Source organism: Salvelinus sp. IW2-2015, linkage group LG1, assembly GCF_002910315.2.
Source record: "Salvelinus sp. IW2-2015 linkage group LG1, ASM291031v2, whole genome shotgun sequence".
Taxonomy (NCBI): domain Eukaryota; kingdom Metazoa; phylum Chordata; class Actinopteri; order Salmoniformes; family Salmonidae; genus Salvelinus; species Salvelinus sp. IW2-2015.
The window spans coordinates 46,868,125-46,893,054 of record NC_036838.1 but is presented as its reverse complement, the minus strand read 5'-3'; the positions used below and the strand labels follow the sequence as shown (position 1 = coordinate 46,893,054).

The following is a 24,930-nucleotide window of genomic DNA, read 5'->3' as shown; positions in this document are numbered from 1 at the left end:
AAAAATGTAGTAGATTTTGATATTGATTTGCTACAGAACAGATAGCACCACCCACCAAATCTTATAATATAATGGTAGTCCCTTTATTAGCCTTTTCCACTTAATTTGCTAAACTTTATATATACATATATTTATTAGCCCTAAACAGCCAATGCTAACATAGTATGGTCTGTCTAGAGCCCTGTAGTTGGCCTACTAATTACTTTGTTACTTTTGGATTACTTTCCCTTTAAGAGACATTAGAAGAAGTCAAACGACCGCTCTAACCCCCAGCTGTTTGATAGACCTCCCTGACAACCGTTGCCGCGTCCTCAACTAGGCGCACTTGGAAACCGAGATTTCAGCAAAGAGTGAAGGAAGTTGAAGGTGAATTTGAAGTTAACAAGTGGCAAGTTTTGTCTATTAAAACTCATAGCATCTCCGAGGGCTATTTAAGGTCTAATGTTCTTTAATATATACAGCCTGTTATAAAGTTTCTAACGATATTATTTACTCCATCATGTAGCCTACGTTCTGTGTTTTCTAACTAACGTTAGCTAGCTAGCTAGCCAGCCAGCAAGGTCATCAGCCAACGTCAATTTAGATGCTAGTCCATGAAATGCATTCATTTCAAGTGCTTTTGTCCTAAATTAACAGAATGTCTAAGTTCTCTAGCTAGTTATGTAATAGCAAATTAGGCATTTGCGATTGTCCAGGTCTATCTGTCATGATAAAAGAATGGGTTGCGCATTGAAAATAATAAATACTGGTAGCTACAAAGAAGCGCGTGCTGGAATGCTTACTAACGCTTATTTCTTGAGGCAGACATCTACAGATGTGTGTCTGAAGATGGAAGCAAAGCATGTTCCCCAAAACCATCCCCATGGGGTTGGTGTATTTGTGCCACACACCCCTAGCAAACCTGCAGAACACAAGTTACCCCCACTGCAAAGTCACAGGAGCAAACTCCTCCCTGTCAGAAAGTACCCTGTGATTGAACAGAAAGGGTACTACTCCGAGCTCATCACTACAGCAGCAAAACCCCACCTACAGGTAATAATTAGCCTACACATTCAACTGTAGTCAGAGGGCAGCTAAAAACACTACCCTGTGATATGTTTGTTCTAAGAAATATTTTATGAAGTTATGAGCTTACACTAACTGCCTATTCATGTATCAGTCCTGTACAGATGGGCCAGAAACCCAACAGAGCTTACTGTGTCAAGCGGGCTATGAGTCCAATACTCCTAAAGGTGAGACTTTTACCCAGGGCCTGTTGGATGATAAAAATCACACAAAAATACATCAGCTACTTTACATTTGTGTATGTGTAAATATGTATTGGTATATTCTGTAAATAACAATTGATTTATTTGGGCCCATATGTATTCTGTTCCTCAGTAACCACATTCCGGACTCCGTCTGACCTGCACAGTCTGGTTGAGAGGGACAAGCATGGACCCACCACCCAGCACCAGCAGCACACGGACTTCTCCACTGGAGGTTACACAGCCAAAGTCCAGCTGCCCTACCACAGCCTGCCTGGACAGCACCCCCGCAAGATAGAGATAGAGAGGTGTGTGCATCTGTGAGGGTCACAGCTAAATACACACGCACACAGTATGGGGAAGTGAATGCTCTGACATGTGTTGTGTCTCTTCTCAGGCGCAGACGGGAGTACCTGAAGCTGGATATTGCACAGCTCCTGACAGAGCAAGGCATAGACTCCAACCTCCTGATGCCTCGACACCATAGCATTGAAGAACATGTGACCACACCAGAGAATCCACTCCCACCTGTCTCAAACTACCTACCTCTGGAGGTGAGCTCCTCAAACATCTTCATAGTTAAAACATACATTTTTCGTTAATAAAACACTATCACATTGTGGTCCTTGTTTGACTCACTCGTCTTTCTTGGTTTTCTCCCCTAGGTGTTTGACAATGAGGAGTTTGACTGTCGCACTCCTCAAGACTGGCTTGCCCTTGGCTATGAAAACGAATCAACTGATCACAAACCCATACCTGCCAAAGCTCTGCTGCCCACCACTGACAAGATACCACCAGGTTGGTGCTTTGATAATAGCTCTTAATTTGAATTAGCTGTTTACATAGGGATGTCCCAAATAGAAATGATTGTATCCTACAAGTTCTGTCTGTTGTAGTGAACAGTGTACCATATCATCATTCTGCATCATGAGAACAGAAAATAGTTAGACAGTTTCCTCTCTCTTTTCTTCTCTGGTTCTGTAGAGGACCCCAAAAGCCCCAACCTGGAGTACAGCTGGCAGTTTGTTGGGGTTCTTGACTACAACCAGGAGAAAGGGCTTTATCTGGTCCAGAAGGCCGACAAGAATGGCAGAGTGAGGGATGCCAATGGAAAACCAGTCCTAACCGAAGGACAGAGAACAAGTAATAGTTTATTACCACTTCTAGTGTATCAATGCAGTATTTTCTTGACCTGTATACAGCATACACAAAGTCTCATTCTCTGTCCCATCTCCTTGACTTTAGTAGGTGTGTTTCTGCTGTCAGCCACTCAGTACTGGATTTCCAGGATCAGGCTGCTGTTCAGTGCAGAGGACCCTCATCTGTTTTCCCAGCGGGTGCAGTTTGCCCAGCGCTGCAGAGAGAACACAGAGGCCCTGCTGCTCTACCACCTGTCTGTAGACTGTATGCCAGTGTGGAGTGGCACCTCGTCTCTCAATGCACAAAGTCTTGCCCGTGTCAAAGAGCATGCCCTCTCTACACCTGGGCTTCGACTCAAACTGTGAGAGACATCCCTCATTTTCTAATCTAATACTCATATTTTACAGTTAGCCTTTCATTCATGGTAGAGACTGTTTAGCTATCTTTTTCTAAAGCAGACTGACCATCAGGCTGTGTTTATTGAATAAGAGCAGGATATGAATGTCAGGAGACTGAATTGTGCATAATACTGTACAGTAAATGGAGCATTACCTTTAGGATGCATTTCTGTGTAATGTGTTGTGGTGGCAGGCTGCAGGAGTGTATTGTACGTCTGGAGAAGGAGATCAATCTGGAGTATAACCGCACCATGAACCGGATCAGCTTTGATAGGGTAGTGCTCACCAACCCTGAGGATTTCTCCCACATCACCCTGCCCCAGAGAGAGACAGAACGTGTGCCCCAGAATGGTGAGTTCACTGGAGTTTTTTTTTGAGATGTAAGACCTAAGGATGGGCATGTTTATTCGAATATCCAAACGGGGTGGACGTTAGTGTTCGATTACTTGTGTGAGTGTTATACTACAGTTTACTATAGAATAGTACAGTACTTACTATATAATTATGTAGTAAACTAGTATATTGTAGAATATTATTCTACACACTGTTGTATCCCTCGATCGTGTAGTATTTACTATATATCGTTTTGTAATATACTAGAATACTATAATAAATAGTACAGTATACTACAGACCGCAAAAACACGACAGTAAATACTACAGTAATGACCTCAAAAACTCTACAGTCCGCAAAAACACTACAGTAATTACTATAGCATGTGCTACAGTATTTAATTTGTATATACCCTGCCCATTCCCATTCTCCTCTCCCATATCCCAATTTGTGCCACCCATAAGTGAGAAACCTACATGACAAGTATAGACCATATATTTTGTTCCCTACAGGTTATAGATACGAGCAGAAGCTCTGAACTATCCATTCAGACCTCAGTCCTACTTACGTATAGGTTATGGAAAATGTGCTCTTTGAGTATTTTGTCCAATAGGTTTCCTCAAGGAAGCCCCCACTGCTATGTCAAAGATAATATAACAAAAACACGATAGTAAATACTACAGTAAGGTCTGCAAAAACACTACAGTAAATACTACAGTATACTACAGTCCGCAAAAACACTAAAGTAATTACTATAGTATATACTACCGTTTTTTTCAGTATTTATACAATAGTAAATGGTGAATACTACAGTATACTAAAGCCATGTCTGCAATACTACAGTGAATACTACAGTAAAGTCCGCAAAAACATTACWGAGAATACTATAGTATTTTTTCATGTGGGATTATAACAATGAAAAAGATTTGTCTAAATTAAATTATCTTTGTGACATTGATACATACAGGGATATACCATGACATTTGAATTTCCTTTATTTAATAAAACAACAAACTTTTTAATGTAGTTTTTATGACGGTGCCATGAGCTAGCGCATTTAGCCCTCCAGTCAGCCCTGACAACGATATGCTATTTTCTCCTCTTCAAATAGCAATTACATGCGCACACAGGAGGTTCCACAAGACCTGATGTACATTTAACATTTTAGTCATTTAGCAGATTTTTCACCTAGTTGGCTAATGCTCTTAACTGCTAGGCTACCTGCAGCTCTGATGTAACGGCGTTAAGAACGTTCCGTAAACTCACACCGCAGCTAGCTTGAAATGTTGCGGATGGAATCATCCAATCGGTACCTTTTGGGTGGCTCAACCCACTGGCTCAACCCACTGTTTCCAATAACTACCGGAGAACTGCAGGCAGGGGGGTATCTGAAAAAAAATCATGATATTATTGGATAGTGAAACATTTAAAATGACCATCCCCGGCCTCCCGAGTGGCACAGCGGTCTAAGGCACTGCATCGCACTGCTTGAGGCGTCACTACAGACCCGGGTTCGATCCCAGGCTGTGTCACAACCGGCCGTGAACGGGAGTCCCATAGGGCGGCGCACAATTGGCCCAGCATTGTCAAGGTTAGGGGAGAGTTTTGCCGGGGATGGGCTTTACTTGGCTCATCGCGCTCTGGCGACTACTTGTGACGGGCCGGGTGCCTGTAGACAGACTTCAGTCATCAGTTGAACGGTGTTTCCTCCAACACATTAGTGCAGCTGGCTTCCAGGTTAAGTGTTAAAGTGTTAAGAAGTGAAATTGGGGAGGAAAAGGCGGTAAAAAAAGCCCATCCCTCTACTAGTAAGATATAAGATTGGGTTCAGGGGGCCAGGGTCTCTTTGTGAACCCTGACAGAAATGGGTTTACGAGATGAGCAGTCGATGACACCTGTAATGACACCTCTTAAACATTGTACACCTGACATGTCCACAGGCTTTGTGTCTGTCCCTACGTACCCCTTTGAGAAGAACCGTGCTGCGTTTGCCTTCAACTCCCTGCTCACCAAGCCGGAGGTGATCTCTGCCTTGTCCAAAGTGCGGGGCGAGTGCAACAGGGTGGCTGCTATGAGTCTGTTCCATGTCACCTTCACCAAGTCGTTGCGTCTAGAGGAGTTTGAGCTCACCCAGTCTCAGACACATGCACAGGTATTGTAACACACAGCCCTAGAAACATTATGATACTCTGCTGGCATCAGTCCTGCTCTCTGAAGAATATCTTTGAAGAATTCTAGTTGTTGTGAAATTCAAGACAGTTACTAGCAGCCATACACTGCCATACATTGAAAGCCATACACATCAAAAGCTAACCCATCCCTGGTCCCTCGTGGCCCCTTAGGTGCAGCTGTTCCTGCGGGACTCATGGGTGACCACCCTGTGTAAGGGCATCCACACCAGCCTGAGAGACGTGGGCCCTGGCTGGTTTAGTCTGACGGAGTCCCGCTGGGAGGTGTACAGGATGTCCAAGCTGTGCAGCCTCATGGCTCTGGTGCGCTACAGCCTGCAGGACTCACTGCGCTTCCTGGTGCAGGACTCCCTGGTCAGCCTGGCTCAGCTGCTGCTGGATGCCTGCCACAGTGTTCTCCACTGCCCACAGGACCTGACCTGGGGCTCCAACCTCATCAACAGCCCCTACAAGTGAGATCACATCACCACTCTGTCTCTATTGCTCTCTCTTTCTTTCTAACTACTCTCTATTTATTTGTCTCCCTCATAGGGTTGCAAAGTGAGGGTATATTACTGGTAACTTTAGAAGTTTACAAGTAAACTACCCGATTCTGGTAACTTTCAAGTTTTTTAATTAACTCAGCAAAAAAATAAACTTCCTTTCAATGTCAACTGCGTTTATTTTCAGCAAACTTAACATGTGTAAATATTTGTATAAACATAACATGATTCATCAACTGAGACATAAACTGAACAAGTTCCACAGACATGTGACTAACATAAATGGAATAATGTGTCCCTAAACAAAGGGGGGGTCAAAATCAAAAGTAACAGTCAGTATCTGGTGTGGCCACCAGCTGCATTAAGTACTGCAGTGCATCTCCTCATCTCCTTATATCTCCCTAATCTTACTACATTTGCACACACTGTATATAGACGTTTCTATTGTGTTATTGACTGTACGTTTGTTTATTCCATGTGTAACTCTGGGTTGTTTGTGTCGCACTGTTTTGCCTCATCTTGGCCAGGTCGCAGTTGTAAATGAGAACTCGTTATCAACTGGCCTACCTGGTTAAATAAAGGTGAAATAAAAATAAATGCATGTTTTAAAAAAAGTTCCCGGACATTTCTGGGGGGGAATAGCCCCAGGCTTGTAGGCCTGCCTTACAACAGGCCTACAAGCTCTCAGTCCAGCCTCTCTCAGCCTATTGCGGACAGTCTGAGCACTGATGGAGGGATTCCTGGTTCCTGGTGTAACTCAGGCAGTTGTTGTTGCCATCCTGTACCTGTCCTGCAGGTGTGATGTTCGGATGTACCGGTCCTGTGCAGGTGTTGTTACACGTGGTCTGCCACTGCAAGGACGATCAGCTGTCCGTCCTGTCTCCCTGTAGCGCTGTCTTAGCCGTCTCACAGTACGGACATTGCAATTTATTGTCCTGGCCACATCTGCATTCCTCATGCCTCCTTGCAGCATGCCTAAGTCCCGTTCACGCAGATGAGCAGGGACCCTGGACATCTTTCTTTTTGTGTTTTTCAGTGTCAGTAGAAAGGCCTCTTTAGTGTTCTAAGTTTTCATAACTGTGACCTTAATTGCCTACCGTCTGTAAGCTGTTAGTGTCTTAACGACCGTTCCACAGGTGCATGTTCATTAATTGTTTATGGTTCATTGAACAAGCATGGGAAACAGTATTTAAACCCTTTGCAATGAAGATCTGTGAAAGCCCTTTCTAGTTATTTGGATTTTTACGAATTATCTTTGAAAGACAGGGTCCTGAAAAAGTAACGTTTCTTTTTTTGCTGAGTTTAGTTTTTATCACATGATATCTTGTGGCCTTTTTGGGTACTTCAGATTTTTTTAAATAAAGGAGAGCCGCACACTCTAGGAGCTCAGGTACAAAAATATTTTATGTCCAACGTTTCGACAGACAAGCTCTCTTCATCAGGGTATAATGACAAACACTGTTGGGTGACTCATTTATATAGTATCAAAAGACAGACACAGGTGTGTTCCACTCCGCTAGCCAGCACCTCGCCTAAATAGGTGTGCATTTCTTTCACCTCTGGGTACTTCAGATTATCACAGGTGTCTGTAATTAGCTTTGGCCCTCTCTGTGACCTTATCAAATGTAAAATATATAAAATAAGATTATTTTAAATTGTAAACTGGGTGGTTTGTGACCTGAATGTTGATTGGCTGACAGCCGTGGTATATCAGACCGTATACCATGGGTATGACAAAACATTTATTTTTACTGCTCTAATTACGTTGGTAACCAGTTTATAATAGCAATAAGGCACCTCGGGGGTTTGTGGAATATGGCCAATATACTATGGCTAAGTGCTGTGTCCAGGCACTCCATGATGCGTCGTGACTAAGAACAACTCTTAGCCGTGGTATATTGGCCAGATACCACACCCCTCGTGCCTTATTGGTAAATTTTGCCATGGCATTGAATACTTGTTTCTGATTGGCTTGAAGGGCTTTCTAGAGTGTGCATTATTTTCCTATAACGCACATTATATGAGCACAGTAGAATTCAATGGCTATAGTTCATTCTTACGTGTTTTGTTTGAGCTGCTTTTGAAACCAAAATTCTAATTGAAAACATTGGCATTGTTGAATTCGATTTCCATAGTAGCAAGCTAGGACTGATGGTTTGGTTAGCTAAACTAGAAAGTCTGTTTGTTTGGTTCACATGGCAGCTACTGTGGCTATGGGCATCCACACCAAACGCGCTCCAGACACGCAGGTTGAAATATCAAAACGAACTCTGATATTTATTATTATATTAATTTGGGGACAGGTCGAAACACATGAAACATTCATGGACATTTAGCCAAGTTCTATTTTACCGCCTGGCTACGCAGACGCTCGTTGACGAGCGCGAGCAGATTAGATTAAATGATTGAACAACATGTATGTGTACATTTATTTTGCAATGCTTGCGCACGCAACGCGAGCGGTGTGGTCAGCATTTTAGTTATGCACTCCTATGTATCTCCACAGGCCGAAGAAGAACCCGCTGTTCTTGGTAGATCTGGTTCTGGATGTGACTGGGGTCCACTACAGCACTCCTCTGGAGAATTTTGAGACTTCCATCATTACCCTGTTTGATAAGGGGATCCTTTCCACCCACAATGTACCTCAGCTGGATAAGGCAAGACAAGACACCATGCATTCCATCATTTTGACAATTTATTTAAATTACAGTAATGAAGTTAGAATTTATTTGTTTCACACTTCTGCCATATATGATGATGGCTTTCTGTGTCTCTCAGTTTGTGATGCAGAAGATGTTCATCAGTGGCACTCCTCTGTTGGAGTCAGTGGGTCTGTGGGAGCCTGCGGTGGCAGAGCTGAGGGAGAGGGTCCGTGCCGCCCTGCGACAGGCTGCCATCCCACTCCGGGCCTACGCCCGCGAGTATGAGAGATACCTAGAGCTGCACAACTCAGACATAGAGACCTTCCTTAAGTAAGACCTGTCTCAGTAGAACTTGTAGGTTGTAGCACTTGTGACTATGTCTGTAACTAAGTCTTTGTGTGTATGTGTCCCAGGGCCCACAGCCAGGAGGAGCAGACTCCCCAGGAGGTGAAGAGGGAGGTGGTACAGCACCTAAAGGAGAAGGAGCGTCTAGACCACTCCTTCCCATCCTCCATCGTCATCGGCCCCTTCACCGTCAGCGTGGAGAGTGTCCGCCAGAGCCTGTCCAAGAAACGCAGAGCCCTGGCTAACGCCGTGCTCGACCGGCTTGCCCTCAAACTCCGCAAGCAAGTGGAGGACGTAAGTCTCAAGTCTTTTCAATAGATTTGTGTAGCAAAGTACAGGAATATCATACTTGAGGATGTACAATGGTCAACGTTGTTTAGTAGGCATTGCATGTGACGTTAAGTGCAGATATGTTTGTTAGTATTTGGCTCATACCAGTCTGTACTGTGTGTTTTGTTTGTTTCCAGGCATGTGAAGAGTGTAAGGCTGTCAGCAGGAAGCTGCATGAGAAGCCGAACAGCATTGAGGAGCTGTCCGACCAACGTGAATGGATGAAGCAGATCTCAGATCAGCTCAAGGCCCATGAGGTACAGAGAATAAATGATACAGACTTGCAGAGAATAGAATACATCATTTTTGGTACTGTAAAGATCATCCTCTTGATTAGAGAGTTCTCATTTTGTGTCACTTTCCTCAGGAGCTCCTATTCAAAGCCATGTCAGACTACGAGTTGATCGATGAGTTCTTCTACACCCTGTCAAATGAGGACTTCAATGGAAAGTAAGGCTGGCTGTTACAACACGTTGAAAGATTGACATACTGATTTTGTATTGGAGTGAGAACGAGAGGTCAAACTAGGAGTGTAGGAAGTAAATAGGTTTGAGTGAATGCTGAAAGTGAGAGTGTGAGTGTCTGTCCCTTTTGCTGTGCAGGTGGACAGCCATTGGGTGGCCACATAAGATTGTGACCCAGATGGAGACGGTGTCGTCCCAGCATGTTGAGGATGAAGAACGCTTCAACAAGATCCAGCAGGCTGACCAGAACAACTTCCAGGAGCGCCTGGACTCTCTACAGGTGAGCCATGCTTTCAAATCCCCAGCCTTTGAAAAAAATGACCCTTTTCTGTTGCCTGCCTCTGTATATGTTGTTGCAGATGGTGGTGGCTGGCTTTTCTGGGTACACGGACATCAGCCGAGCCCACGAGGTGGCCAACGAGGTACGACGCGTGGGCAAGCAGCTGAAGGAGTCCCAGACCATGGCCCAGACATACAACAACCGGGACCGTCTGTTTGGCATCCCTGTCACCAACGTGAGTGTGGCGTTACTGACTCGATCTGCCTCCCCAATGGCTTCTCCTTGATATAGACTATGCTTTTATTGAGCAATCAACCAACATGTAAAAACAAAGACTGACTTGTACTGACTGGCGGCTGTGTCTGTGTTGCAGTACGACCGTCTGCAGAAGCTGATCAGGGACTTCCAGCCGTTCAGAGACCTGTGGACCACCACGTCAGACTGGTTGCGGTGGCACGAGAGCTGGCACAATGACCCCCTTTCCATCATTGACCCCGAGCAGCTGGAGCGCAACGTCACAGACGCCTTCAAGACCATGCACAAGTGTGTCAAAATGTTCAAGGACATCCCCGGTGAGCAGTGGTGGAAAAAGTACTCAATTGTCATACTTGAGTAAAAGTAAAGATACCTTAATCGAAAATGAATCAAGTGAAAGTCACCCAGTAAAATACTACTTGAGTAAAAGTCTAAACGTATTTGGTTTTAAATATACTTAAGTATCAAAAGTATAAGTATAAATCATTTCAAGTTCCTTATATTAAGCAAACCAGACGGCACCATTTTTTATTTTTTATTGACGGATAGCCAGGGGCACACTCCAACACTTGGACATAATTTATAAACAAAGCATTTGTGTTTAGTGAGTCTGCCAGATCAGAGGCAGTAGGGAAGACCAGGGATGATCTCTTGATAAGTGTGTGAATTGGACCATTTTCCTGTCAAAATGTAACAAGCACTTTTGGGTGTCAGGGAAAATGTATGGAGTAAAAAAAAAAGCACATTACTTTCTTTAGGAATGTAGTGAAGTAAAAGTAAAAGTAGCCAAAAATATAATAGTAAAGTAAAGTACAGATACCCCCCAAAATGACTTAAGTACTTTACACCACTGCCGGTGAGTGACGCTTTATCAAGTAATCAAATCTGATTTGTATACAAAGTCCTTAACATAACCATGGCCTTAACCTCCCAAAAGCAACAATCAATGAGTGGCAAGGGGAAAAAGATCTGTCTCTCTACCTCTTTCCTTCTCTCTCTCCCTCCCTACCTACCTACACACACACACCAGCGTGTCAGGAGGTGGCTTCTGACATCCGGGGGAAGATAGATGACTTCCGTCCCTACATCCCTCTGATCCAGGGCCTGAGGAATCCTGGGATGAGGGGCAGACACTGGCAGCTGCTGTCAGACCGCATCCACATGAATGTCAAGCCCAAGGCCAACCTCACTTTCTCCCGTTGCCTGGAGCTAGGCCTGCAGGACCATGTGGATGAGATAGCACGGGTGGCCGAGGTGGCAGGGAAGGAGTACGCCATCGAACAGGTACTGGATAACTGCAGGCAGTAATAAAGTGGCTAATATCTGTTTTAGCCAATAGCGCTGACGGACACAGTTATCTAATATCCTAATTTTGGACTGAACTGAATGTGTCCCTGTCCTCCCTCTCCCCATTCAGGCTCTGGATAAGATGGAGCAAGAGTGGTCGACGGTGGCCTTCGAGGTGTTGCCCTACAAGGAGACGGGCACTTACATCCTGAAGAGCCCAGACGAGGCGTCACAGCTGCTGGATGACCACATAGTCATGACCCAGAGCATGTCTTTCTCCCCCTACAAGAAACCATTTGAGGAACGCATCAGCACGTGGGAGAGCAAGCTCAGGATGACTCAGGTACAGCAGAAAGATACATAAGTCTGACTGGGTGTCATTGTAAGGAGAAGGAGGCTAAAGTAACATTGAAAGTGTCCTACTAGGTGAATGGAGAGCCTTAAAAGGCTGATTGGCCCATTGGCCCATTTGGCCCATTTAAAATCCCTGTAGTAGATGTTGTTCATTCTTCATGAGATGTTTCAAAGCCTCATTAATGTTGTGTGACTGCCCTCTGCTGGTGCTTGCAGGATGTGCTGGAAGAGTGGCTGACCTGCCAGCGCTCCTGGCTTTACCTGGAGCCTATCTTCAGCTCTGACGACATCAACCGCCAGTTGCCTGTAGAGGGAAAGAGGTACCAGACCATGGAGCGCACCTGGAGGAAAGTGATGAAGAGCGCCTACGACAACAAACAGGTGAGATACTGTAATCCCAACACAATACAACAACAACCCACATCATGCTTAGATTTACTTCAATAAGGTACAGTGTTAATACTGAGTGTAAACGAAATGTGTATTGTGTGTGTGCGTACGTGCATGTGTGTGTCTAGGTGATTGACCTGTGCCCGGACCCCCGTCTGTTGGACAGTCTGAGGGATTGTAATAAGCTGTTGGAGCTGGTGCAGAAGGGTCTGAGCGACTACCTAGAGACCAAGCGTGGCTCCTTCCCCAGGTATGCTGTCACTATTGACTGTGTTTCAGCTCTAACCAATGTGACTGTTTATTTAGATTCAGTATTACAGATGAATTCGATAGTTGTTGATTAATACCATTAGAAATAGCTTTGAATTGATCTTTCTCAGAAATGGCAACATAGAGAACTTTTGCCTTTGCAGGTTCTATTTCCTGTCTGACGACGAGCTCCTGGAGATTCTCTCCCAGACCAAGGATCCCACAGCAGTACAGCCTCATCTGCGCAAATGCTTCGAGAACATTGCACGGGTTAGTCTGTCTCTCTCTATCCCCCTGCGCCCCTTTTCAAATATTCCTTTTCTCGAGTTGTATCTCTTTCTATCTCTTCTCCTTCTCTGTGTCCCACAGCTTAAGTTCCAGTCAGACCTGCAGATCACTCATATGTACTCTGGGGAGGGGGAGGAGGTCAAGCTCTGCCTGCCAGTGTGGCCCTCTGGGAATGTGGAGGACTGGCTGAGGGAGGTGGAGAAGTCTATGAAGGCCTGTCTGAGGGACAACATTGAACGCTCGCTGAAGGTCTACCCACAGGTCAGCCCCTTACCAAATCTACAGTAGCAGTGCATGGGTAAAATTTCTGGGGAAGCCAAGCCAGGGGGGAAAAAGCCATATTACAATCTATGTGTTGTTATAATTGCGTTGTTTGCTCTATAACCTGTTAGTTCATATGCCACCGTGATATATAGGCCTAAGGCCCAGACAATAAGAAGGCAACAGTCACACAGTGGCAGAATAAATTCAACCACATGGTTGTTTCTTTGTTTCACAAAGAAAACAGGAGATGCCTCCTCTATTCAAGCACCATTTTAACTTCAACATTTCAATATCATCAAATCACCTATGCTTGTTCTAATACAGTGACAACTTAAAGATACCAAAAACAATTTAGACCAGTCAACGTAAGCTAAATATGTGTGGCTGTCCATGGTACTGATTTATGTTCGTGTGTGTGTGCAAGTAGAAAAACATGTAGACTCGCCGTACTTGTAGAGAAATGCCAATTCTCCTGTCTTTCATGTTGCCCAAATGGTCTATGACTGTCATACAGTAAACGCTTTTAGTTTTTGTTGTCCTAGGCTACCTGGCTAAAATGCTTGCTCGCTAACCTAACTTCCTTTAATGGGCAACAATGAGCCAGCTAGTTAATATTAGTCTTCTACATCTAGCTACATATTGAACTCCCATCCTCTCAGGCCAGGGGCACAAGGTATTCATTTATAGTTGGATCAGATTCACTGTTGTAATCGTTGGCCAGTACGGAGAATTAAGTAAAAGTCCAAATCCTTATCTCCATCCATGTCTAATTTAGGAAAGGGACGATTTTAACTAGCTAGCTAGCCAGCCATCGGAAGACAACGACACGAGATGCAACAATTCAATTTTTTTCTGTCAATTACATTATGCTTTTGATGTGATGTGATTGGTGTGAAGATAATTCCGAACTGACTTCCCTTGACACTTTTTTTTTTGGTTCGCCAGGACCAACCACAGTTGAGCTCACTGAGTTTAGCTCATTGGCTATTATTTTAGAATGTTTTTATCAAGGGAGACCAAATGCTTGTTGGCTTCCCTTGCTATTGAATTCAATGCTGTGGGTGGCAATGATATCATACATTTTTAGGCCAGACAGCATCAGATACTTCAGTGATAATGGCCGAAAAGGCGATGTTTGGAGGATATATTGGCATGGGTGTTGTTAGGCTTTCTAGGGTTGCTACCCAGGCTGTCTGGTCGTTCGTTGTATCAGTTCCGTTGCCTTAGACGTGACCCAGTCTTTCAGTCTTTTTGTTCTGAATCTATGGACGCGACGTGGTTTCTTCCTAGGTTTTGGCCTTTCTAGGGAGTTTTTCCTAGCCACCGTGCTTCTACACCTGTATTGCTTGCTGTTTGGGGTTTTAGGCTGGGTTTCTGTACAGCACTTCGAGATATTAGCTGATGTACGAAGGGCTATATAAAATAAACTTGATTTGATTTGATTTGACCCAGTCATACCTTCTAAATGTTCCATTGCCATACTAGCTAGCAACGTTCTTATCCCTTGCTTGCTATCTAGCCAACTATGGCTAACTTACAGTCACGTCAAAAAGTGCAGTCAGAATAAAAGCAAAGTAGCTCCATTTGCATTTGTTTAAGCTGTTTTCTAGTGACATTTATTTGGATAATGTTACAGCCAGAACATTGAGCTAATGAGGCGCGATTTCGCCTGGCATAGAAAATGTGCTCACTCGTCAGGACACTGTTGTTCAGAAAAGCTATCTAACAACACAATCACTTCAAACTGAAGCTGGAAAGACTGCAAACTAGCACTTCATTTTGTTTGACCGTTTTTCAATTTACATTTCTTTGTATATATCCATGGATATGATTGTTTTTTTCTTGGTCCGTTTTCGGGGGAAGCCTGACTTCCCTTGGCAGCCATGAATACACACAACTGCCAATATATCAACCAGTTGACAGAAAACTACACAGTTCAAACATGATTTTGTCTTACTGTATTGTCAAGGTTTTTGGATTTGACAAAAGGTGCCCAAGCTTTGTGAAACGCACTGACAACTGTGATGTGTGTGTGCCCTCCTGTCCCTTCCCCTTAGCAACCGCGTACAGAGTGGGTGTTATCATGGCCTGGGCAGGTGGTGATCGCTGGCTGCCAGACCTTCTGGACCACTGAGGTGTCAAATGCACTGGAGCAGGGAGACCTGACTGACCGACTCTATCCCCAGCTACAAACACAGGTGTGTATCCTAAGTTTTCCCAAAGCTTGGCTATAGATGGGTTAGTTGACAACGTTACGAAAACTATGTGTGTATTGTTGTGATTCTGAATGGCCAGATTGTTAGCAAGAATGACAAGAAACTGCCACATGGGGAATCGTAAGTGTCTTGTTTTTAAGTGTTTTGACTGATTTCATGTTAATACATATTGCTAAAGTGTGCTAGCTAGCTAACCAACAACTGTAACAATGTATTTGAGAGACAACAAGTGCTTATTGTGCAAATTTATTTATGTTTTCAATAAACATTGGAGACGAAATATAGCTTACATGTTGTCAATCTAAGCCAACCTCATCTGTTTGGCCCATAGTTGCGCACAAGTCAGTTGTTGCTAAACAATCAACCTGTCTATTTTGTAGCTGAAGTTCAGATGTGCATGGAAAACATTTGACATTTTAGTCATTTAGTAGACGCTCTTATCCAGAGGGACTTACAGTAGAGTGAGTGCATAAATGTTCATACGTTTTTCTCTGCGGGAATCAAACCCACAACCCTGGTGTTGCAAGCCCCATGATCTACCTACTGAACCAACTGGGACCATCAGTATGGCTTCAATGGGCTATGATATCATTGTGAAGAATGTGAAAGAGAATATGTGACTGACAGTGTCCTCCCCTTTGTTATGGTGTAGCTGGGAGACCTGGTGCAGCTGGTGAGGGGCCGCCTGTCTAAGATGCAGAGAGCCGTTCTGTCTGCCCTCATCGTCATAGAGGTCCATGCCAAGGACGTGGCAGCCAAGCTGGTAGAGGAGGGCGTCTCCAGCATCAATGACTTTGAGTGGATCAGCCAGCTCAGGTTTGACCTGCCCAACAAAATATACCTGCTGCTCATATGATGTACTTAGAGAGTTCGAGAGCTAACGTAGAGTAAATCATTAGCCTTAGAGAGCTAACGATTTGGGTTGAACCATTGTGTGCAGATGACATGCAAAAATCTGTGAACATTTCAGATTCCCCTTAATTAATATTTGTTTCTAGGTATTACTGGGCTCGAAATGACCTGTATATCCGAGCGGTGAACGCAGAGTTCCTCTATGGGTATGAGTACCTGGGCAACTCAGGACGCCTGGTCATCACCCCACTCACAGACCGGTAAGCTTTGGCTACCCGCAATTGGGTCTCAATGACTCCCGCCCTTGTTATGAAAGCATGTCTCACCCATAGAGAAAGATTGAGGACTCTAGTGCCCAAAAGCCTGTTTTAGCATAGGCAGCACCATTGAGGACTTTCCCCATTTTGAAGTAGTCAATTGGGTGGGTCTTCCTATGTATTAAGGAAGGATCACATAATTCCATTTAGATGACCAGGAAGGATCAGCCAATGAATTATACTTGTGATGAAACATTCCATAACTGCAGTTGACAGTAAATCGCCAACCTTGGCTTTAAAGCTGTTCAAACAACACACATTAGGTGGCAGTGTACACCCGTTCAGTTTGTTTGCCAACTCGTAGAAGTAGTAGAAGTAGAAAATGGACTACTTCAAAATGGAGACGGCCTCAATGGCGCTGGCGATGCTCTCACAGACACCATAATGGAATAGATACAATGATACAATGTCTATCTAAAGCTGAATGTCACTCAAACCGAACACTGAGCACTTCAAGCACTAGATCACTCGATATGTGTGTTCACGAGTCAATCGAGTCAATCTCAAATGCTAGTTGTCGAGTCATCAAGGGCTCCACGGCGCCTTTTGGAACCTCTATATTTAGTGGGCATCCTATGCCGACTGCGCCCTTGGTAGCAACTTCTTCCCATGAATCTTAGCATGTTACCAAGCATCAACAGTCACTACTGCGGCGCTCTCAAAAGCAGTCAGAATAAACCAAGATAAATCAAGAAATCTGTAATTAATTAATTTTCAAGTTTAATTTTGAGGATGTCTTAGTCTAGCGGTTTACACCTAGCAAAGTAGTCCAGTGTATTTCTGAAATTTGATCATGTACTTGAAAACTTGTCCATTATTACCTTGCTAGCTGAGCCTGAGCCAGTCACTGACCTATATAAACGAAAGAGAAGCTAACCAACCAGCTAGTGCAACACTAAATGCAATTCTCCTTCTATAAGCAAGCTAGCTAGCTACTGTAAAATGCACTGATGCTTCTATACGCAAGCTAGCTAGTTAGCTAGCTATTTTAGTAACATTATTTTATCACAATGAATGATTTTTAATGAAGCAGCAAGCAACGTGCTCTACCGTGAGTCTACAGTATCAAGTCTGCTGCTGCGCTGTTTATTTATCTGACCCCCCAACGTTACAACATAGCAATTGGTGCTTTGGAAACATGCTGAAATACAGACTGACTGCTGGGAACATGTCTACAACTTATCAGCAAGCTGTTAAACTATCGTAAATAAGTGACAAGCTACACACTGTTTATAAGTGCAGTGCCCAAAATCTATAGCTAGCAGGAGATAAAATTCCATCCCAGTGTTTGTCAGTGAAGCTAGCAGCAGGCAGGCTACAACAAGCTAAAACCAGTTGATGAAAACTCTGGTGACTGATATACTTGCACATGGCTGTTCGATAAAGGATTTAGGGTTTGTGGGTATGGTCTCACCCCTCTCTCCCTCACCCTCTCAGGTGCTACCTGACCCTGACAGGGGCACTGCACCTGAAGTTTGGAGGGGCCCCTGCGGGTCCAGCAGGAACAGGGAAGACAGAGACCACTAAAGACTTGGGGAAAGCCCTGGCTATCCAGACTGTAGTCTTCAACTGCTCGGATCAGCTGGACTTCATCGCCATGGGCAAGTTCCTCAAGGGACTGGCCAGGTTAGTCCTTATATAAAACTGGTAAAAATATAAATTGTATGTGCTACAAAAGAACACAAGCCTTATTCTAAAATTAATTAAATTGTATTTTTTCCTCATCAATCTACACACAAGACCCCATAATGACAAAGCAATTTTTAGCACATTTATTAAAAATAAAACACTGAAATATTACATTTCCATAAATATTCAGACCCTTTACTCAGTACATTGTTGAAGCACCTTTGGCAGCGATTACAGCCTTGAGTCTTCTTGGGTATAACGCTACCGTCTTGGCACCTGTATTTGGGGAGTTTTTCCCATTCTTGTCTGCAGATCCTCTCAAGCTCTGTCAGGTTGGATGGGGAGTGCAGCTTCACAGCTATTTTCACGTTTCTCCAGAGATATTCGATTGGGTTCAAGTCCGGGCCCTGGCTGACTCCTGCATTGTCGTGGCTGTGTGCTTAGGGTTATTGTCCTGTGGGAAGGTGAACCTTCGCCCCAGTCTGAGGTCCTGTGCGCTCTGGAGCAGATTTCTATCAAGGATCTCTCTGTTCTTTGCTTCGTTCATCTTTCCCATGATCCTGACCAGTCTTCCAGTCCCTGCTGCTGAAAAACATCCCCACAGCATGCTGCTGCCACCACCGTGCTTCACCGTACGGATGTGGCCAGGTTTCTTCCAGACGTGACGTTTGGCATTCAGGCCAAAGAGTTCCATCTTGGTTTCATCAGATCAGAGAATCTTGTTTCTAATGGTCAGAGTCCTTTAGGTGCCTCTTGGCAAACTGCAAGCGGGCTGTCGTGCCTACTACTGAGGAGGGGCATCCATCTGGCCATTCTACCATGGCCTGATTGATGGAGTGCTGCAGAGATGGTTATCTTTCTGGAAGGTTATCCCATCTCCACAGAGGAACTCTGGAGCGCTGTCAGACCATCGGGTTCTTGGTCACCTCCCCGACCAAGGCCCTTCTCCCCTGATTGCTCAGTTTGGCTGGGCGGCCAGCTCTAGGAAGAGTCTTGGTGGTTCCAAACTTCTTTCATTTAAGAATGATGGAGGCCTCTCGAGTGGCGCAGCGGTCAAAGGCACTGCATCGCAGTCCTAGAGGCATCGCTACAGATCCGTGTTCTCCCAAGTCTGTACGGGAGATGCAGCGATGGGACAAGACTTTAACTACAAATTGGGGAGAAAAAGGGGTAAAATAATAATAATAAAAGAAAAATAACAAAAGAGGAAAAAACGATAATTTAGAAAACAAATTGAATGATGGAGGCCACTTTGTTCTTGGGAACCTTCAATGCTGTAGAAATGTTTTGGTACCCTTCCCCAGATCTGTGCCTCAACACAATCCTGTCTCGGAGCTCTACGGACAATTCCTTCGACCTCATGGCTTGGTTAACTGTGGGACCTCACACAGGTGTGTGCCTTCCAAATCATGTCCAATCAATTGAATTTACCGCAGGTGAACTCCAATCAATTTGAAGAAACATCTCAAGGATGGATCAATGGAAACAGGATGCACCTGAGCTCACTTTCGAGTCTCATAGCAAAGGGTCTGAATACTTATATAAATAAGGTTTCTGTTTTTTATTTTTAATACATTTGCAAAAATGTCTAAAAACCTGTTTATGCTTTGTCATTATGGGTTATTGTGTGTAGATTGATGAAGAAAAAATACAATAAATACAATCCATTTTAGAATAAGGCTGTAACGGAACAAAATGTGGAAAAAAGGAAGGGGTCTGTATACTTTCCAAATGCACTGTATATCCTGTTGAATGTATTTAAATTGTTTTGTGGGGCTACTGTGATCTACTGTATCTCCTGTAGTTCTGGAGCCTGGGCATGTTTTGATGAGTTTAACCGCATTGATGTGGAGGTGCTGTCAGTGGTGGCCCAACAAATCGCCACCATCAATAAGGCCCAGCATCAGAGGGTGAACAAAAACATACACAAACACAGTCATAGACAATGTACACAGTCAAAAGTGCATACACACATGAAAATATTACAGATTTGTATGTCGGTGCGTGCGTGCATTCGTTTGTGCGTGTGTTTGTGTCTCTCAGGCGGAGCGATTTGTGTTTGAGGGGCAAGAGATCCCTCTTGTTGCCTCTTGTGCTGTTTTCATCACCATGAACCCTGGTTACGCCGGCCGCACTGAACTACCAGATAACCTAAAGGTAGTTACATAAACTTGCCCAAAAACATTTAAAAGTTCACATCCCTGGCAGGGTATTGTAAAACAAAGCACTGAGGTGTGACTGTAACACATTATATTTCTATCTGTTTGTCTTAAGGCTCTGTTCCGTCCTGTTGCTATGATGGTCCCTGATTATGCGATGATCGCTGAGATCTCTCTCTACTCCTTTGGCTTCAGCGATGCTAAAGTCCTCTCCAAGAAGATCACCACCACCTTCAAACTGTCCTCCGAGCAGCTCAGCTCCCAGGTGGTACCCTAGTCTACATAGAATCTTTGCCCCAGTAACCATACCCGCAGCATGCCTTATTGAGGGTCAAGCTTTATATACAGTGCTGTATTTCTTTGTGAAAGTTGTCGTGGAAATTATAATCAATAATGAGTAGAGACAAGGTCAGTCATCAATCAGGGTGTTACTTTATTCAAAATGTATTAATAACATCAATAAATTATTGCAATAATGAAGCTGGTCAACGATCACCACCCCGTAGGTAATTCGTTGACAGCCCAACGAGCGGATTTGAGCCACAGCATTTTATAGCAAAGTACATGCCCTGAATGTTCATGACAAACAACAGATGTATGGAATGTGTCACAAGGTTAGGATTTGTATGAAAGATACTAATAATTTACAGCAGACTATATCTGCTGTAAAGACTGTTCTCATTGTGTAGAAACCAGGGTCTGACCCCCAAAACAAAGTTCCTCTCATCATTATCCATACTGGAGCCATCTCCACCCTGATACCTCCCAGCACATAAACACCAACTCATTCTATGGAATGCGGGCTCCAAAAGAGGACAAGACCATCATAAATCAGTTGTTAGAGTTCAATCTCAGAAGCTCCTCTCAGTTCACACAGACACAATAGAGTTCTAAGAACCCTATTTTGTTGCATAAAACAACCATTTGATGCAATAACAGTATTATGAACATAATCATGTAATTTCTCCACGATAATCCCCCATTTTGAGATTTTTCTCAACTTAATAGAAATTTACAAGGTTTAAAACATGAATTCACATGTAGAAAACAAATAAGGCATCAACCCAAACGTATAGGGGGAAAAAAACTTCCTTGCACTAGTATACTACTGTCACGACTTGCGTCGAAGTCGGTCCCTCTCCTTGTTCGGGTGGCGGTCGGCGGTCGACGTCACCGGTCTTCTAGCAATCGCCGCTCCACCTTTCATTTTCCATTTGTTTTGTCTTGTTTTCCTGCACACCTGGTTTACGTCTCCTCATAATTACTGTGTATTTAGCCCTCTGTTCCCTCCATGTCTGTGTGGGGTATTGTTTATTGTCGACGTTGGCACGTTTCCGGCTGGTTAGCGCCAGGTTTTATGTATACCTGTGTTTTGTGGCAGCCGGTACTTTGTACTTTGTTTGTGGTACTGTGTGCTGCCTTACTTGTTTTGGGCATTTGGTGTTGGTGACGCTGTTGCGTTCTGGTCTTACTATTTGCCTCAGTAAAGTACTTTGTGTTCACTCATCTCTGCTCTCCTGCGCCTGACTTCCATGCACCAGCTACACCCACCGTTGACAACTACCATTGTAAATGACCATCTGTTGGTTCATTGAGCCTTTTAACTTAACATAAAATTATCCTTCATTGGGAATGATATAAACATAAAAATATTGTTAAGAAATTATCAGCAATCTAATCAGAGTACATTTTTCATCAGTATGAAACAAATCATCTTGTTGATACTGAGCATACCGTCCCCAAAAACAAAACATTTGCATATCTTGTTGGATAAATCCAGGTAGTGACTCCTGGTTTAAGGGAAATTTATTCCGTTGGTGCCTAATGAACATGACCCAGGGCAAGCATCATGATTCCACTATTTATAAGGCAACTCCTATAGTCTCTATGTGCCATTAGCACCATACCTGCTATAGTTCCAGAGTATTATCATTGTCATCAAAAATGTAATTTGGTAATGGATATAAGTCAAATAGATTAGGATCAGTTTCACCCTCTCCATTCACCAATCAATCCATAATACATGAGTTGCTTCACTCAAAGTTAAAACCCTCAGTTTTAAGAACCCTATTTTGTTGCATACAACAACCATTTGTTGCAATAACAGTATTATTAACATAATCATGTAATTTCTCTACAATAAAGTTTGACTGATGTATATGTGTGCAGGATCACTATGACTTTGGTATGAGAGCTGTGAAGACCGTGATCTCTGCTGCTGGAAACTTGAAGAGGGAGAATCAAGATATGAATGAGGTTAGAACAACACTTTATATGCCTAAATACACTGACCAGGCTATCAATAACCTGATGTAATCGGCCCGTCTCCCACCTCTAACTTCCAGGAACTGATCTGTCTACGGGCCATACGAGACGTCAACGTCCCCAAGTTCCTCCAAGATGACCTCAAGCTTTTCAACGGCATTGTGTCCGATCTCTTCCCCAAGATACGGGAGGAGCCCATCGACTATGGCACCCTGGAGAAATCCATTCGCAACGTCTGTGCCAAGAAGAACCTCAAGGATGTGGATGGTTCGTACTCTATGAGGACACACAGCTTGTTTTTGTACTGTCTAACCTACATTATATCTGCTTATTAGTGATACTGTGCTATTGAGATTAGAATATAGGTATAAGTTAGGAGGGAAATAATATATATTTTTTAACATGGTTTAATTTCCCATGTGTAAATGCAGGATACATCACCAAGTGTATTCAGCTGTATGAGACTACTGTTGTGAGGCACGGACTGATGTTGGTGGGACCGTCCGGCTCCGGAAAAACCAAGGTCTGCATTCCCCAAAAACCTCTCTTTACCAGCAGCACATGATATGTATTTCAAGATGATTCTGGTATTACAAATGAATGTAATATATTGCCATTGGCTTGGTTTGTGTGTCAGTGTTATGAGATCCTAGGGACAGCGATGACGGCTCTGCAGGGCCAGGTCTCTGTGAGTGGTGGTGTTTATGAGGCTGTACAGACCTATGTCCTCAACCCCAAGTCCATTACCATGGGACAGCTCTACGGGGAGTTTGACCTGTTGACACATGAATGGTGAGTAATTGCTCCATGTGCACATAACAGACCATCGCATACCATCTGCAGATTTGGGCACATACAGTACATAAACTCTTATATACCTTGTACATTTATTTTTTTATTTTTTTATTTTACCGTTATTTTACCAGGTAAGTTGACTGAGAACACGTTCTCATTTGCAGCAACGACCTGGGGAATAGTTACAGGGGAGAGGAGGGGGATGAATGAGCCAATTGTAAACTGGGGATCATTACAAACACACATACAGTAGATAGCATATTGAATATCCTGAACACTCTCACACATCCATGCACACACACACATGCCTCTTCTCCCTCTGTGTATCTCCCTTCAGGTCGGATGGTATCCTGTCCTCTCTGATCCGTGGGGGGTCGTCCTCCATGGACGAGGAGAAGAAGTGGTACATGTTTGACGGGCCAGTGGACGCTGTGTGGATCGAGAACATGAACACTGTGCTGGATGACAATAAAAAACTCTGCCTGAGCTCTGGAGAGATCATCAAACTCACAGACGTGAGAAACCTTTACATCTCTTCTGTCAGCTTTCCCGCTCTCATTTTGTTCCATACCTCATACCAGTTATGCACATTCAGATACATGTGTGTATCCTCCTCCAGGTGCAGACGATGATGTTTGAGGTGCAGGACCTGGCGGTGGCGTCCCCGGCCACAGTGTCTCGTTGTGGGATGGTGTACCTGGAGCCTAGCATCCTGGGCCTCACGCCCTTCACTGAGTGCTGGCTGAGGACGGTCCCCGAACCCCTGAGGCCCTACACAGACCAGCTCAATTCCCTCTTCATCATGTTTCTCCAGGTAACACAGAGGGCCGCTCAACAGGCATTTTAATCATGTTTATTCCACTTTACAACTGTATCATAAGTTAGTTGTTGTGAGTGTCTGGCTGTGTCAGGCCTTGTTCTGTTGGGCCTCAGGGGAAATTGAGTCTGTGTGTCTCTAGGATTCCATCACGTTTGTAAGGAAGTCTGTGAAAGAGGTAATCTTCTCCATGGACAGCAACCTCACATGCAGTCTGCTCAAACTGCTGGACTGTTTCTTCCAACCCTTCATCCATCGAGAGGTCAGTGAACACCACTCCATGCCACAAACACCCACACAATCTACCCACCATCAGGAGACAAAAGGGATGAGTGATCAGCTGAGGTGACGGAGATGTTCATCTCTTGATGACTAGTCTGTCATATGTTTGGCTAGGGGGAGAGGCCTCTTCTGCAGGAGAAGCTTGACCGGTTGAAGGAGCTGATTGAGCCCTGGTTCATCTTCTCTCTGGTGTGGAGTGTGGGAGCCACAGGGGACGCCCCCAGCTGCCAGCGCTTCAGTGCTTGGCTCAGGGCCAAGATGGCAGAGGAGAAGGTTGAGTTGTGTTTTCCAGAGGAAGGCCTGGTGTATGACTACCAGCTTGATGATGCAGGAATCAGCAACATGGGAGACGAAGAGGAGGAGGATAGAGGGAGGAAGGTGAGCATTTGAAAAGCAAACATTCTGGATATACCTTTAGAAACAGAAAGGGCCATACAAGTGACATACATCCTGTTGTGTAGGTGCACTGGGTCAGTTGGATGAAATCTGCCCAGAATGTGGTCATCACGCCAGAGACCAGCTACTCTGACATCATCGTACCCACACCAGACACAGTCCGCATTTCCTTCCTGATGGATATGCTGCTGTCTAACAAGAAGCCTGTAAGTGCCGCCCAATAAGGCACTCATAAATAGTGTATTATCAGTGTATCATTCCTGGT

General features: G+C 44.2%; 1 protein-coding gene across 1 annotated transcript in view; it reads left to right on the top strand.

Annotated features, from left to right (window-relative positions):
* Positions 1 to 298: 298 nt before the first annotated feature.
* dnah1 (dynein, axonemal, heavy chain 1) overlaps positions 299 to 24,930 on the top strand; it is a 59,281-nt gene continuing 34,649 nt past the window's right edge. Inside the window, exons 1-41 of the mRNA XM_070447323.1 lie at positions 299 to 366; positions 805 to 1,032; positions 1,160 to 1,232; positions 1,381 to 1,555; positions 1,645 to 1,801; positions 1,913 to 2,045; positions 2,232 to 2,390; positions 2,493 to 2,748; positions 2,979 to 3,136; positions 5,059 to 5,270; positions 5,461 to 5,759; positions 8,296 to 8,446; positions 8,568 to 8,761; positions 8,845 to 9,070; positions 9,244 to 9,363; positions 9,474 to 9,556; positions 9,709 to 9,850; positions 9,930 to 10,085; positions 10,224 to 10,422; positions 11,136 to 11,389; positions 11,523 to 11,735; positions 11,963 to 12,127; positions 12,265 to 12,386; positions 12,550 to 12,655; positions 12,755 to 12,934; positions 14,995 to 15,135; positions 15,806 to 15,969; positions 16,152 to 16,265; positions 17,760 to 17,948; positions 19,756 to 19,861; positions 19,995 to 20,108; positions 20,226 to 20,375; positions 22,280 to 22,366; positions 22,456 to 22,642; positions 22,807 to 22,898; positions 23,013 to 23,167; positions 23,508 to 23,685; positions 23,790 to 23,984; positions 24,130 to 24,249; positions 24,384 to 24,647; positions 24,731 to 24,871. Of these exons, the coding sequence (XP_070303424.1) occupies positions 829 to 1,032; positions 1,160 to 1,232; positions 1,381 to 1,555; positions 1,645 to 1,801; positions 1,913 to 2,045; positions 2,232 to 2,390; positions 2,493 to 2,748; positions 2,979 to 3,136; positions 5,059 to 5,270; positions 5,461 to 5,759; positions 8,296 to 8,446; positions 8,568 to 8,761; positions 8,845 to 9,070; positions 9,244 to 9,363; positions 9,474 to 9,556; positions 9,709 to 9,850; positions 9,930 to 10,085; positions 10,224 to 10,422; positions 11,136 to 11,389; positions 11,523 to 11,735; positions 11,963 to 12,127; positions 12,265 to 12,386; positions 12,550 to 12,655; positions 12,755 to 12,934; positions 14,995 to 15,135; positions 15,806 to 15,969; positions 16,152 to 16,265; positions 17,760 to 17,948; positions 19,756 to 19,861; positions 19,995 to 20,108; positions 20,226 to 20,375; positions 22,280 to 22,366; positions 22,456 to 22,642; positions 22,807 to 22,898; positions 23,013 to 23,167; positions 23,508 to 23,685; positions 23,790 to 23,984; positions 24,130 to 24,249; positions 24,384 to 24,647; positions 24,731 to 24,871 (6,534 nt within the window). The 5' untranslated portion in view covers positions 299 to 366; positions 805 to 828. The remainder of the gene's footprint in view (positions 367 to 804; positions 1,033 to 1,159; positions 1,233 to 1,380; positions 1,556 to 1,644; positions 1,802 to 1,912; positions 2,046 to 2,231; positions 2,391 to 2,492; positions 2,749 to 2,978; positions 3,137 to 5,058; positions 5,271 to 5,460; positions 5,760 to 8,295; positions 8,447 to 8,567; positions 8,762 to 8,844; positions 9,071 to 9,243; positions 9,364 to 9,473; positions 9,557 to 9,708; positions 9,851 to 9,929; positions 10,086 to 10,223; positions 10,423 to 11,135; positions 11,390 to 11,522; positions 11,736 to 11,962; positions 12,128 to 12,264; positions 12,387 to 12,549; positions 12,656 to 12,754; positions 12,935 to 14,994; positions 15,136 to 15,805; positions 15,970 to 16,151; positions 16,266 to 17,759; positions 17,949 to 19,755; positions 19,862 to 19,994; positions 20,109 to 20,225; positions 20,376 to 22,279; positions 22,367 to 22,455; positions 22,643 to 22,806; positions 22,899 to 23,012; positions 23,168 to 23,507; positions 23,686 to 23,789; positions 23,985 to 24,129; positions 24,250 to 24,383; positions 24,648 to 24,730; positions 24,872 to 24,930) is intronic.